Source organism: Callithrix jacchus, chromosome 19 (assembly GCF_049354715.1).
Source record: "Callithrix jacchus isolate 240 chromosome 19, calJac240_pri, whole genome shotgun sequence".
NCBI classification, from domain to species: Eukaryota; Metazoa; Chordata; class Mammalia; order Primates; family Cebidae; genus Callithrix; species Callithrix jacchus.
In genome coordinates, this window is record NC_133520.1 from 19,051,419 (window position 1) to 19,067,613 (window position 16,195).

The 16,195-nt window shown below is 34.7% G+C and overlaps 1 protein-coding gene across 14 annotated transcripts in view; it reads right to left on the reverse strand.

Moving 5' to 3' along the window:
* Positions 1-16,195, reverse strand: part of SYT14 (synaptotagmin 14) — a 202,131-nt gene that overhangs the window by 141,872 nt on the left and 44,064 nt on the right. For 9 of the 14 annotated variants that reach the window (XM_002760561.6, XM_003735228.6, XM_078356411.1 and 6 more), the window contains one exon: positions 3,315-3,479. The exons of 1 other annotated variant lie outside the window; for it this stretch is intronic. In XM_002760561.6, coding sequence (XP_002760607.1) covers positions 3,315-3,479 — 165 coding nt within the window. Of the gene's footprint in view, positions 1-78; positions 1,493-3,314; positions 3,480-16,195 lie in introns of those variants that run through there. 4 more of the 14 variants (XR_013529623.1, XM_035281202.3, XM_035281200.3 and 1 more) reach the window with 3 other exon arrangements.

Genomic DNA, 16,195 nt, shown 5'->3' on the forward strand with positions numbered 1-16,195 from the left:
GAAATTTGGATGATGTTTAAATAATTTTAAAAATCAAGAGAAAATTTAATCACTCACACCAACATTAAGAGACCTCACCTTTTTCTGGCATTATATTAGAATATTTTTCATTTTTAGTCTTTGCTGCTCCTTTCTTGGCAGAAATGGCCCCAGTTTTCTTTGGGTTCATGTCTTCTTTCACTTTGCAGTATTTCTTTGAATTTATTTGTTCTTCAATTTTCCCAGATAACTTATCTTTAGAATTAGTTGATGATGCTAGAGGTATGTCTTCTTTAACAATGGATTTCTGTGTCATATGCCTATTGCTTGTCAAAATATCTTTTAAAGAACATCCATTTCCTGAACACTCATTCCCTTTGGATGCTTTACTTTTAATACATTTTTTAGCTTTCTTTAAATGCTCTGAATGCCCTAAATCAGGAAGATGCTTGTATTTATTGAAATGCCCCATATTCTCTTGATCTCTTCCCAAAAATACATGTCGAGATTTAGTATATTCTTCCTTTTTACGATTATCTGTACTAACGTATTTCTTTTGCTCATACAATTTGTTTATTCCATTGGCATTCTTCTGATTTCCTTTCATTTCTTGATATCCTAACTCTTTTAAATCATTCTTACCATTATTGGAAATTCCTAGTCCAATTGTTTTACATCTGTCAGTACTTTCAAGTTGTTGACAAGGAGATCCAGCCGTTGTATTCTGTTTGATAACTGATATCCCACCATTATTCATGCAGCCTTTCGAAGAAGAATCACCAATATTACCAGTGTCTTGATACTCTGGTAGAGTCTGCTGCCTATCATTAACATGTTTAAATACTTTTTCTTCACGTATTCCCTGATCTTGCTTTTGTGAAACTGAAGTATTACAAGTATTTATTTGCTTTGCTCTGTGCTCTAAACTGAATTGTGTTTTCTGACAATTAGTGTTTTGAGAGACTTCTGTTAACCCGGCATTTTTTGGTTTAGAAGTATCTACAGTTTCTTCTGCTGCAGAGTTTTCTTCTTCTGGGCGAAAGCCACTTATCATACTTGTTACCTGCTCTGCAACTGAGTCAGTTAAAGCATAGCTGACCTCCCCAACAGTAGTGGTCAAATCATCTACAGCACTACTGATTGTGTCTACCAGAGAGGACACTGAAGGCAGATTCTGTTGGAAATTTCTGAAAAATGCCATTTTCTAATTCCTCGTTCCTAAAAGGTGCAATAATGGAATTTTCTCTTCTCAAAATATCAACCACTTTGGAACTTGAATTTAACATTTACTTAAATGTTGCTATTCATCAGCTCAATATTAGCAATTCACATTACAGCTTTTAATCTTTCTGTAAATACATTATGCACTGAAAGAAATATGTTGAAGACTCTTCCGAAAGAAGAAAAAAATCAAACCATTTGGTTTAAACATAATGACATTTTTTCCCACTCCACAGCTATTATAACAGCAGCAAGACAATATTTTTCCCTCAAACACTATTGAATTTTTATTCTACACCTGAAAAAAGAAGCATAAAAAGGATTTTTATTATGTACTTTTAGTTGCTTATTAATAATCTATGTAAGGAAACTACCCTATCTTATTAATAAACTACCAATATCATTTCAAATTAAGAAAAATATTAAAGAAAAATATCTAAACAATTTTGCATAGTGGTAAGAATAGGAGAGAGGAAGTATGGACATCTGCTGAGTGGCTACTATATGTAAGGCACTGTAATTGACACATTTTATCCTACTTGATCTTATAGTGATTCTAGGAGATAAATATTATTGTTCCTATTTAATAAGTGACAGAAAAACAAGATTCAGTATAAAAAAGGTCCCTGAGACATTTTCAAGGGATCTTCAAGGTCAAGACTAGTTTTACAATAACAGCAAGGGGGTATTTAACTTTTTCATTCTCATTGGCTAACAAGTGAATACAGTAGTTATCCAGAGGCTACATGATAGATTGATGCAGAAGCAGAAATGAGAATCCAGCTGTCTTCCATTATGCCAGTCATTAAAAAGATTTTCAAAAAGAGTAAAACAAAATCACTCTTCTCACCATTTTTTCCCTATTTTCTTTTTGTTTTGAAAAAGTCTTTTAAAATTTAAATGTTATTTATATTAACATGTAATAGTCTTACTGGTTTTTTAAAAAATAAATTGATAAATAACTTTTAAATTTTCACAGTTTTAACTTTAATGTGGTACATATCAATAGATGTAATCAACATAAACAAAAAGCTCTTTGGGAATACTCAATAAAATTTAAAAATATAAAGGTATCATTAACAAAAGAAAAACCAGAAATGCTGAACCAGAGAATTACCAATGGCTGTTAAAAACATACTTTTAGCCAATTCTTTAACTGACCAAAAACTAGGACTGGAGTGGATTATGAGAAACATTAAACTTGACCAAATTAAAACTGTATAAAATACTATTTAGTCTCTTAATGTAAAAGCCACAGAATATAATTCTATAACTAACAGATTCTTATGAGTAATGGAGCTTTTTAAGTTAACAGATGTAAGAGTAAAGCATATCTCCAACACAGGTACACAAATAAGAAAAGCAAGATTTCTCAGCTATTGTTCGTCACATTCTTCTAAATTAACACTTTGCTTTTATAATTTCCAATTTGTTCCTACTATCATTTTTATAAACCAGTCTTTGGAAACAGAAAATTGTAAAAACTCTTGTAGTAATTAAAAAAAAAAGAAAGAAACTCCAAGGAAAACATTTCCATAAGAGAACGGTATTCATCTTTCGTAATATCTAGTAACACTATAAATATGGTGCTAAGAGAGGGAGTGGAACATTATTTTTTATAGTCAGAACTGATATATAAATTAAGTTACTAAGTAAAACCACTTCCTCCAAACAATAAAATTACCCATTAGCTGAAAATTAAACAGCAGATAAAGAAAAAAGGTGAATACTTTCAAAAGTGTTCTAGGGATGTGAGGGGAAAAGCTCTCTAAAGAGCCACTTGGACAATGGAAGTATGCTACATAAAGTAACAAGATACTTCCTCCTTCTTCAAGCAAATCTGCTCATGTTATAGGTTCAAAAGCATATTTTAAATACAAAAAATTAAAATGTCATTTTGTGGTAGCAGACAATTCACCTGCATGTAACAGCAATTCGTGAACAACAGAAGGATATTGAAACATAATTTAATTAACAGTAGATATTTTACAGAATAATAGCTCAAATATTAGTTTATTATATGTCATAACCAACCTTTTTATTGTATATATTAAAATAAGTAAATAATAGTACAGATTAAAAAAAAAAAACAGAAGCAGCAATATAATACTTACAAATTTTATCTTGTGAATTCTTCCTTGTACTGTATTCTGAACCAATATCTGGAAACCCGCCAACATTTTCAAAACAGAACTTCTTATTAATATAGAGAAAAAGGAGCAGCATCAAGATAATAAACACCCCAACAGCTGACAAAAATCCAACTGCCTCTGGAGATACTAGAGAAAAAAAAGTCACAGCTGTAAGCATTTATTTTTCTTTAAGCTACAAATAAGAAGGAAACCCCCAAACATAAGTTAGCTTACTACCTTATTTGAATTTTGTCATAGTTTAAATAGTTTCGTTTATAAGAAAAACAAACTGCAGCAGCACTCATTCAAATTTTCTAAGTTTCCTTATAAATTTGTAGGAACAATCTTGAAAGAAAGGCAGGGGTCGGCCGGGCTCAGTGGCTCATATTTGTAATCCCAGCACTGTGGGAGGCCAAGGGGGAAGGATCTCTTGAACCCAGGAGTTCGAGACCAGCCTGGCCAACAGAGTGAAACCCCATCTCTACTAAAAATACAAAAATTAGCCTGGCATGGTGACACATGCCTGTAATTCCAGCTACTTGGGTGGCTGAGGCATGAGAATCACTTGAACCAGGGAGACAGAGGCTGCAGTGAGCCGAGTTTGTGCCACTACATTCCAGCCTGGGCACCAGAACGAAACTCTGTCTTAAAAAAAAAAAAAAAAAAAAAAGACAGGAGTCATCAAGACCAGCCTGGCCAACATGGAGAAACTCTGTCTCTACTGAAAATACAAAAATTAGCCAGGTGTGGCGGTAGGCACCGATAATCCCTTCTACTGGGGAGGCTGAGGCAGGAGAACTGCTTAAACCCAAGAGGCAGAGGTTGTAGTGAGCTAAGATCACACTACTGCACTCCAGCCTGGGTGACAGAGGGAGACTCTGTCTCAACAACAAAAAGGGCCAGGTATGGTGGCTGACACCTGTAATCCCAGCACTCTGGGAGACAGGGTGGGTGGATCACCTGAGGTCAGGGGATGGAGACCAGCCTCACCAACATGGTGAAACCCCAGCTCTACTAAAAATAAAAAAATTAGCCAGGTGTGGTGGTGGCACCTGTAATCCCCGCTACTCGGGAGGCTGAGGCAGGAGAATCACTTGAACCTGGGAAAGGGAGTTTGTGATGAGCTGAGATCGAACCATTGTACTCCAGCCTTGGCAACAAGAGCAAAACTCCATGCAGAATTAGAAAAAAGTTATATCCCATGCACGGATATATTACTTAACAAAATTTATAAGAATATATATCATTATTTTTATCTCTAAAAGTTTCAGTGGTTTTCTTAGTAAATAAATTTTGTACTCCCTGATGTGGCAGTTAAAGCTCCAGCCTGTCTTTTCAATATTATACTTCAGTCAAATGCTGTACCTACTCTCAGAATCCACAATATTCAATACCATACTTCTTGTTGCTCCTCTTCCCCTTGCCTGGAATGACCAACTCCCCTCTGCTTTATCCTACCCATTCACTCAACCAACTTATATATTTTAGCACCAACACATACCAGGCATTGTTAAACGGTTTCTGTGTTACTTGAACAATCTGGTGAAGACAGTTACACCAAAGTAGTGCAATAAAGGCTATAATCGAGAAAGAACAGGGACTATGAGAACCACAGAAAGATTTATCCCAGTGTTGAAAGATCAAGAAACCTTTTCTGGAGGTTATAGACTCTATGGTTATATTTCAAGAATTAGTAAGAAATAACATCTGCAAAGGCCCAGAGACAGAAGATCAAGCTATATTCCAGAAACTGAATGAAATCATGTTATGATAAGCTACTAGGTTTTCAAGAGAATTTGGTCTCGAGAATATATGAAATCACCTACAGAGGTTTCATACAGTGGGAAAAGACAAAAGACAGCTTCTCCAGTCCTTGGCAATCTTTCTTGCCTTTCAACTTTTTTATTACTTGTCACTCTACCAGTCATTTGGAGTTAAACAGGAACTAAGTTTTTGTATCCTCAATGCCTTACAGATAATATTGAAGTATTAGCTGAGAATAAATTCTAAGCTTCAAATAACCCTGAGAAGATCCCTGTACAATCTACTCTTCTTCCTCCATCACTCAAGCAGCAATTCAAATATTATTTTCTCCAAGATTCTTTCTTTAATCAAAGAGAAACTGCAATTAGTATCCTAACTCATTTATTAAAAATTAAGTCACCAACTGGTCAATGATAAGTGCTTTGATTTCCTTTTACATTATTTATAAAAGCTAGGCATACCAGGTATAGAATTGAGTAAGACATTACATCTTTTCAAAGCTGGGTCAATGATATTGCAGAAGAAGATGAAGCAGAGAGTAACACTGTAAGGCAGGGGCAATGGGAGTGAGAGGATGAGGCAGTAGGAATGGTAGAAATGCTAGCTGGATATCAGGCTTGTGCTGAGGAACAGACATTGTTAATAGAACCAACAAATTATAGCCAGATATGTTAGCCTTGCCTGTCTTGTCCTCAGACTGAATCACAGCCAGGGAAGAAAACTATTTTAATAAAAGCTAAGGTTTATGACATAAAAACAGTGTTATGCATCAAGCCTGAGATACGGAGTAAAAATGAAAACAGTAGTTATCATCAGCATTTCAGATAGCTAGGAAAATCAGAAGCAGGACAGAATCTGGTATGAAGAGGCAAAAAAGAGGAGTACTTCAATATTACACTGTAATAATAAATATATATAAAAGTTCCCCTTTTAGTCCAGGCTCAAAACACTCAGACATTCAATGCCTTAAGTGGCTACATAGGATTAGGATATCAGGCAGACTGGTTTTCCATTTGTTGGAAAACTAAATGACAAGAGAAAATGTAGCTCATGTCACTTAAGAATGCTAGTTACTGCTAACAAAAATAGCAACAAAACCATATAGCACATACTATATACCAATCACTGTTTTAAGCACTTTACATATATTAACTCATTTAATCTTCACAATGATCCTATTATCATCCCCATTGTAAACTGAGACAAAGAAATACTAAATTTTGTGTCCAGATAGTAAGTGGAAGAATCAGGATTAAAACCCTGTCTGGATGCATGGATGAATGAATGAATACATGTGTGTTCAGGAAAGATCAAGAATATACCAGAGGAGCTGTGACTGGAGATGAAAGCAAGGTCCAAATTGTCAAAGAACCTTGAATATCATCCTCAAAATTGTCTATTTGGGGAGTAACATGATTACAAGTTTGCCTTGTAGAACTATATTGGTTAAAACAGCTAGAAAACTGAAATACAGTAGCAGATCAATAGTGGCAAAGAATCTTCAGTTCTTAAACTAAGTAGTACCAGTAATAACAGAGAAGGGTGAAGTCTAGTCTTTGTTCAAAGAAAATTGATAATGATCCAGTTACGTAAATGTAGAGGATAAGAAAGAAGAAAAGTTGAGGTTAGTTCTAAAGTTTCTAGTTTGAGTGGCTGGGTAAATGATAATGCACTAACCAAAACGAAAAATATGAGAAGGTGTTTGGATTAGAGCATGGGAGGAAAGAGAGAAATAGAAGAAGGATGACAGATAATTTAAAAATTTAATGGTCAAGACAATTTTATGATAAGTACTATAATATTATCTTGGTCTTTAGATTAGTAAACTGAAGCCCAGAGAATAATTATGTTGTCCAAGATCACAAATCTGTGAAGTGGTAGAACCTGGACTTGAATCCAGACACTCTGACTCCAGAATCCATGATCTTAAACACCAAGGAATACTGCTCCTTGTATGCCAAACTGCATATAAAAGATAAGAAAAAGCTATGTGACCAAAGTAACATCGTTTACTATATATATTAGGAGAAAATATTTTATTTATAGCTTTCATATATGTTAAAAAATAGCAAGTGATTTCAAATTCCTCAAAATAAACACAAATTTTCAAACTGGAATCTAATTTTTTCTGTTCAAGATACTATTCAAAATATTTAAAAATTAATTTTAGAATTAAGTTTAAAAAACAAAATATATGGTACATCCTTATATGCCACATTTGAAAAGCTAATCATTAAAAAAATAATAAAATTATAGTCTTATTAAAGTCAAAGCCAGAGCAAATCCATTTCGACTTTGAAAGTATTGCAGAATTCACTTAAATTCTACATTATATTTTGTTATGAAAGAACATTTTCTAGAAAAATACTAAATATACATAAAATAATTAAGTTTAAAGGGATATTTATCTACTAAACCAACACATATTCAATTTTTATTTACCTGTACAACAATAATACTCTAAATATTTTTATCAAAACAAATTATAATTTCTAAAATAAATTTTACAAGACTATTCATTATATTTTAAATGCAAAATTGAACAAAAAGTACCTATGCTTCATCTAATTATTTTTTTAAAAGGATAAAAAGCAGCAACTTACAATTTGCATTATAAGGGATGTATTGCTGATTTGTCCTGCTGGGCATGAAACACTAATCCTCTAACCCCATGTCATGGAATCTTTAATAATTCATTTAATAGATGCAATTCTATCTCTTGACCAAAATGTGAACTGTCAAAGTCAACTTTCATTGAAAAAGAGAAACCTGTTTTGTACTTCATTATCTCTAAATAATTTCCCTGTATTTTAATGAGAAAAATGCTATAATTTATTTTGCTCTGGGTTTAAACATAAAATAGAGAAATATTCATAATTCTAAGAGATAATAGGAAAATAGAAGATTAATATGTTTGTTTCCTTTTGTAACACTTCAGTTAGTTCACAAATAAAATTTCCCTCAAATTTTTATATTACATTATAAATGATGCAAAACTGGAAAGAATATATGTAAATCAAAAAAATAGTGTAACAATGCTAGCTGTTAACTCTGGATTTTATAAAAACCAGTCATTACAAAAAGCATTTACTGATAAAAGTAATACAATTAACTGGTGAGTAACTTAAAGGGACAATAGAAGAAGGTGCAGATGGTAATGATGCAAAACAGTGTGTAAGATCTTAGGGAAAAAAATGCCCTCTGAGAGAAAGTTACCTGGCTAGGTTGATAAAGGAGATGCCACCCAACCTGTTTCACATTTCAAGCCATGAATAGATTGAACCTGTATTTCCTCTAGGTACAATGCAATAAATTGAAATTTCATTTGAATATCATAACAAAAAACCCTAAATGAATCCTGAAGAAATTAGAAAAAAAAAGAAAACCCACACACTTATCAAGTATGGAAAATCAAATACATAATATATTTAAACCATATACTTCTTACTCAGACTTAATAATACTTAATGTACTTTATATATTTAAACCAAATTACTAATATAAAAACTCTGTCAATCTCTTGCAGAGATTTTTCTTCAAGGACAATCTTGATTGAGGCTTTAGAATTATGATTCCAATAAATTTTAGACTAAGAAAAACTATTTTCCTGGCAAATCTCCCTATAGCAAAGCACAGTCATTCTTTTGAACAAATTAGGGTTGACTGCCTCAAATTTTTTCATTGCCTATTCAATGTGCATGGATTCCTTCAAAATTATCTAAATGAGAAATGGCATGGGCAGTATCTAAGGTCACTGCTTACTTTCCTTTACATTTTCAATGATTCTTTGTTCTTTCTTTTCAATAAGATCTTCATTGCCAAGCTACTATGAGTAAAGATTTTGAATTCAACACCAACTGCGGGAGAATATTCTGGTAAAAGCCAATCTATGATCCCAACCACAGTTTTAAATATGCTTACTTCAGGATTTAGTTGAAACCCATCAAAATTCTGATAAATACAAAGCAGTTTCATTCAAATCTCTCAGACACCACCTTCCTCTTAAATGTTAATATGAGGCCACCTGGTTCTCTTCTTGAAGTGATCAAAACATTATTTGCTCACTCTAAAATCATCTTTCCCCTACTAAGCCAGATCCATTCTGAAGAGAAGTAGCTTTTGCTAAAAACATTGAACGGTTCAAGGCATACAGATTTACTGTGTATGAACACACATACACAGGAAACCAAAGGCTCATCTAACCTCACCAGCCTATCATGTTTTCTTATCCACTAAATAAATGAGTCCAGCATACTTCAGTTAGTGATGACAAGAGCCCAACATCATACTGTGCTCCCACCTGAATCTAGCAATTGGAATGTTCTACTCACTTGGATTCCCAATGCATATAGAGTAAAAAATGTGTAGCTCCATTTGCAAAGTGATATCATTCTACCTTTTTTTGTTGACATATCTGTATCAGATACAGTAAAAGCAAAAATACTTGAAATTTTAAAGAAAACCTACTCTAAAAGTTTTGCAAAGAAGATGCAATCCTTTAAGTTCAGCTGCTGATAGAGTTGCCGAGTAACCTCTAAACAAGCATCGCAGTGTTGGAGCAGAATCATGTGAGAAACAGTTTAAGCCTTTGTCCTTAGAGGTTGAAATACAAATTTTAAATAATTAAAGTAGGAGCTACTTGCAATAAGTAAGGTGTTAATGATATAAACCAAACAGACTCCATCTTAGATGTAAGCCTGACGGACTCTATCTTAGCCTCTCCCTCCCTGCCATTCTCTCCATTAGGTGCACAGCTGGGTCAAGCTATACCCAGAACTTTGTAACTGTTGTAACCACATCCTGCTTGGCAAGTCCCCTAGCTATTGTGAATACCCCCGCTTGGTAACCAGCAACTATGGGAACCTTCTGCCTCCTGGTTACCAGCTTCCTCTTCTAACTTGCTTGATCTGCTTCTGTAAAATTCCACTTTGGCTAGACTCCCCCTCCCCACTCTCCTAGAATAGTTATAAAAGGAAATCATATCCCCTAGTCAGGGCCAAGAGATTTTTGAGTGTGAGCTGCCTCTCGGTCACCGGCAATAAAAGGTTCTCAACTGAAACTCAAGAATGTGGCGCTTTCCTTCTAACTCACTTGGGTATAACAGTTATAAAGTAAGAAGTAGTGCTACAATGGTCACCAGCAACCAAATCAACATTAATTGAAGAAAAAAATCTGTCAGTCAAAAGGAGAAAAGATAGACAATGAAATGATGAAATTAAGAGATACAAAATTTGGTGGTATACCATGACACATCTTTCAGTGGTGTCCATTTTAGTTAGATATTTTGGGAGATAGATAAACCCGTGTTATTTAATACCTTTACCAATGACCTGAATGAAAGAATTGAGAATATGTTCATTAATTTTGTAGAAGGTCCTAGGCATACTAAGTAGAGCATGATTGCTAATTCTCTGAATGAAAGAAAAATATACTAGGGACCTTAATATATTAAAGAAATAACACATCAAAACAAAATAAAGTTCAATATGGACAATTTCAAGGTTACTACTCCATTAAGAGCCAAACACTAATAAATGTTAATAAAAATGTTGGCTCAGTAAAATGTCAGGAAAAAAATTACAATAATATAATACAAGTCAAGTAGAAATCAGCAGTGTAATGTTTCTATGTGGTGAAAACTAATCATTCTATTATGCTGTCTGATTCTGATGAAAGCAATTATGGTCTCCAATTTCAAAGTAAAATTGAGAACACCTAGTAAAGAATACATTTGGAGACTTTCACAATAAGGAAAAAAATCAAAAAGCAGAAGAAAACACAATTTGTAAAAAATAAAATAAAAAGCATCTGTGAATAAAATTAAATTTATATGAGAAAAAAGTATTAAAGAAAACCAGTGCTGTAAGGATTTGGCAATATTTAATGAATTTTAGAAGGGAAACTGGCTTCCTAATCCTGCTAAGGAGTATAATGCAATGGCTTAAAGAGAGCAAGTTAGGAAGCATTGCCAGCAAGTGACTGGTCAGCAAGCTGCTTTCCAGAACAGTATTATCTTTGATGAGCTGATCACTGTCTACTGCCTAATCCTCACTTTTAGAAGACCAAAAACTTGTCTTTTTTCAGGGCCTAGAGGGCCTATGGGAGGATAAAAATGAACAGAGGTAAAGAATCTAGCTTTTAGATCCTGTTACACAGTAGCCAAATAAATTCAAATGGGAGCAGATATATGAACAACTTAAAATTTTCATTGAAGAAAACTCCATTAGATTAACAGAAATGTTAACAGAATGTCAAATCAGGACACACATGTCTTCCTGGTATTAGAGTACCTGAAAAGCTGAAACAGTAATTAAAAGGTTTCTTGGCAGGCACAGAATGAAAACTAAAGGGAAGGAACTCTACCAGATACCAAGAATTATTTTAAAAGTAAAATAATTAAAACCAGATGATATTGGCACAGGAAAGATAATAGACCAAAAGGCCAGACACAGACACTTGCACACATGAATACTGATGTATGCCAACCTGGCTGCAGAGCAGTGGGTGAGTGGGGGGTCATGTTTTCAATACATTGTGCTTGGAAAATTGAGACTATAAGGGGAAAATGAATTTATATACAAACCTATTCTGGATAGATTATAGATCTAAATGTGACTTGCTTTAGCCAATCAATCTTGCAGGAAAAAAATACAAATACTTTTCTTCATGATCCCAAGGTAAAGGATTTCTTACCAAACAAGACACAAAATGCATGAATCACAAAAGAGAATATTGATAAATTTTATTACATTAAAATTTAAAATTTCTGATCATCAAAAGATATATAATGATTAGGCCAATCAAATAATATATTTTATGGAGTAATATATTTGCAACATGTATCAAGAAGAAAAGACTCATATCTAAACACATAACAAATGTGTAGAAAACTTTTTTTTTTTTTTTTTTGAGACAGAGTCCCACCACAACACCCAGGCTGGAGTGCAATGGTGCAATCTTGGCTCACTGCAACCTCTGACTCCCAGGTTTAAGCGATTCTCCTGCCTCAACCTCCCGAGTAGCTGGGATTACAGGGGCCACCACCATACTTGGCTAATTTTTTTTTTTTTTGTAGAGACGGGGTTTCACCATGTTGGTCAGGCTGGTTTCAAACTCCTGACTGCAGGTGATCCACCCACCTCGGCCTCCCAAAGTGCAGGGATTACAGGCGTGAGCCACTGCACATGGCCAAAAACACTTTTTTAAGACAGCACAATAAAAAAAAAAGGGTAAAGTCCTGATCAGGATTATCACAAAGGATAAAATAAAAATGGCCAACAAATATATGAAAAAGGAATCAGAAAACTTCAAATTACATCACAATGCAATTATCACTATTCCAGAATGCCCGAAATTTAGATCTTGTAATATGAAGTGTTTGTGAGGAAGTGGAGCAACTGGAAATCTTTCAGATGATAAAAATCTGAGGCTCAACAGTGGGGAAAAAAATCAGTGGTATAGTCATACACTAGAAAATTACGTAGCCATAAAAATGAATGAATAATAGTTACATGCAAAAAAAACTGAACCTTGGAAATATGAGGTTAAAAGAAGCAAGACAGAAGGGGCAAGATTCCAACACGAAGTTCAAAACAGGCAAAACTAATATTTCAAGGATGTGTACTTAGGTGGTAACCTTCAAGGAAAAAAAACCTTAATGTCCATAAAAGCAGGCAGAAAAGAGATAGTACTCAGAAGAGTGCATGGGGGCTTTCAAAGAAATGGCAGCATTCTACTTCGCTACCTGGGTTCTAGTTACACAGGTGCCTGCTTTTAAATATCCTTCTTCTTCTTCTTCTTTTTTTTTTTTTTTTGAGACAGAGTTTCACTCGTTACCCAGGCTGGAGTGCAAAGGCACGATCTCGGCTCACTGCAACCTCCTCCTCCTGGGTTCAGGCAAGTCTCCTGCCTCCTCAGCCTCCTGAGTAGCTGGGATTACAGGCACGCGCTACCATGCCCAGCTAATTTTTTGTATTTTTAGTAGAGATGGGGTTTCACCATGTTGACCAGGATGGTCTTGATCTCTTGAACTCATGATCCACCAGCCTCCACCTCCCAAAGTGCTGGGATTACAGGCTTGAGCCACCGCGCCCGGCCTATTCTTCATTTTGTTTCAAAATTTTAAAAGAACTAAGAAAATGGTCAGTTCTTATTGGCAATTTATCTTGGTTATGGTGATACCTGGTGAATCATTCCAGTCTGCAAAAGCTGCTATCTGAATGAGCCACTTATAATCTTGTCCCTCTCAGTCTAATCTTATCATAGTATCCAGAATAAGTCCTTCAAAATGTAAATCAGAACTGACTGTCCTCTGGTCAAAACCTTCCGATGGCTCTTCATTTCCTGCATGATCTGGCTCTCTATGGCTACTGTGACCTCATTTCCTACCACTTCTCTCCTAGTTCATTCCACAGTCTGCCTTGATGTTTCTCAAATATTAGCCAGGTTCCTTCTCCCTGGATGCTCCCCCTCTGCTTTGATGGCATTTCCCATCACATAGCTGATTCTTTCACCTCCTTCTAGTCTTTGCTTAAATATTACCTTCTTAATAAGAACAACTCTGTCAACCCTATTTTAAAATGCAACTCATTAACAGCCATACCTCACCTTTTCCCTGGTTTATTTTTTGTATTGCTTATCTTTTAAAACACCAAATCATGTATTACTTTTTAAATCATTTGTTATATGTCTTCCTGTACTAGCATGTATGCTTCAAAAAGGCAGGAAGCCAGCTGACCCTCAAATCTATGAAAATAAATGCTTATTTTTATTTAACATTGATACTGGGACAGATTGCTAGGCAATAATTATGAATACAAATGTAATTTAAAATTATGAATATAAATGTAAAATATAAATACTAAAACCCAAATCCAGAAATACATGGAGAAATACCACAAGACAGAATTCGATTTATCCCCACTATGCAAAAATAATGTAACATTAGAAAATAAATTCATAGAATTCATCACACTAACAAATTAAAGGAGTCAAAACACCTTTTCAACAGAGGCAAAAAAAAAGTTATTAAGAAATCTCTACAGCAACCTATAATTTAATAAAAAAGAAAAAAACAATAAATTTGAGCTGGAAGGTAACTTTATTAGCTTGATAAAGGAAATCAACCAAAATAATATAGCAAACAAACTTCGTGAGAATATATTACAGTTCGAAAGCATTCACTTTAAAAATAGGAACACAGCAAAGCTGCTTGCTTTATTTTAAGCACTGAAGTAGAGGTTGTAGGTTGTCCTGGATTCAAAACAACATTCAATTTCCAGACTCTATGAGCCTCAGTAAAAACAAGAGTACTTTATTATTCTAACAATAAAACTTCATTCTTTAGAGGCTAATGAAAAACATAATTCAATCTTAAAATAATGTGTTTTTAATCACAAAAGGATAAAAACCATGAGGCATGCACCAAACAAGTCTTAAAAAGGAGGCATAAAATAGTTCTAAAGAAATTTATGATAAACCCACAGCCAATATCATACTGAATAGGCAAAAACTGGAAGCATTCCCTTTGAAATCTGGCACTAGACAAGGATGCCCTCTCTCACCGCTCCTATTCAACATAGCACTGGAAGTTCTAGCCAGAGCAATAAGGCAAGAAAAATAAAATGTATTCAATTAGGAAAGCAAGAAGTCAAATTGTCTCTATTTGCAGATGACATGATTGTATATTTAGAAGACCCCACTGTCTCAGCCCAAAATCTCCTGGAACTGATAAGCAACTTCAGCAAAGTCTCAGGATACAAAATCAATGTGCAAAAATCACAAGCATTCCCATACACCAATAACAGAATTAAAGAGAGCCAAATCAAAAATGAACTGCCATTCACAATTGCTACGAAGAGAATAAGATACCTAGAAATACAACTAACAAGGAATGTAAAGGACCTCTTCAAGGAGAACAACAAACCACCGCTCAAGGAAATAAGAGAGGACACAAACAGTTTGAAAAACACTCCATGCTCATGGTTAGGAAGAATCAATACTGTGAAATTGGCCATACTGCCCAAAGTAATTTATAGATCCAACGCTATCCCCATCAAGCTACCAATGACCTTCTTTACAGAACTGGAAGAAACCACCTTGAACTTCATACAGAACCAAAAGAGAGCCCGCATAGCCAAGTCAATTCTAAGCAAAAAGAACAAAGTGGGAGGTATAACGCTACCTGACTTCAAACTATTACTACAAGGATACAGTAATCAAAACAGCGTGGTACTGGTACCAAAACAGAGATATAGACCAATGGAACAGAACAGAGGCCTCAGAGACAACCCCACACATCTACAACCATCTGATCTTTGACAAACCTGACAAAAACAAACAATGGGGAAAGGATTCCCTGTTTAATAAATGGTGTTGGGAAAACTGGCTAGCAGTATGCAGAAAGCAAAAACTGGACCCCTTCCTGACACCTTACACTAAAATTAACTCCAGATGGATTAAAGACTTAAACATAAGACCTAACACCGTCAAAACCCTAGAAGAAAATCTAGGCAAAACCATTCAGGACATAGGCATAGGCAGGACTTCATGACTAAAACATCAAAAGCATTGGCAACAAAAGCCAAAACAGACAAATGGGACCTAATTAATCTCTATAGCTTCTGCCCAGCAAAAGAAACAATCATTAGAGTGAACCAGCAACCAACAGAATGGGAAAAAATTTTTGCAATCTACCCATCTGACAAAGGGCTAATATCCAGAATCTACAACGAACTAAAACAGATTTATAAGAAAAAAACAAGCAAGCCCATCCAAAAGTGGATGAAAATATAAATAGACACTTTTCAAAAGAAAACATATATGAGGCCAAAAAACATATGAAAAAATGCTCACCATCACTGGTCACTAAAGAAATGCAAATCAAAACTACACTGAGATACCATCTCACACCAGTTAGAATGGTGATCATTAAAAAATCCGGAGACAACAGATGCTGGAGAGGATGTGGAGAAATAGGAACACTTTGACACTGTTGGTGGGAGTGTAAATTAGTTCAGCCATTGTGGAAGACAGTATGGCGATTCCTCAAGGACCTGGAAATAGAAATTCCATTTGACCCAGCAATCCCATTACTGGGT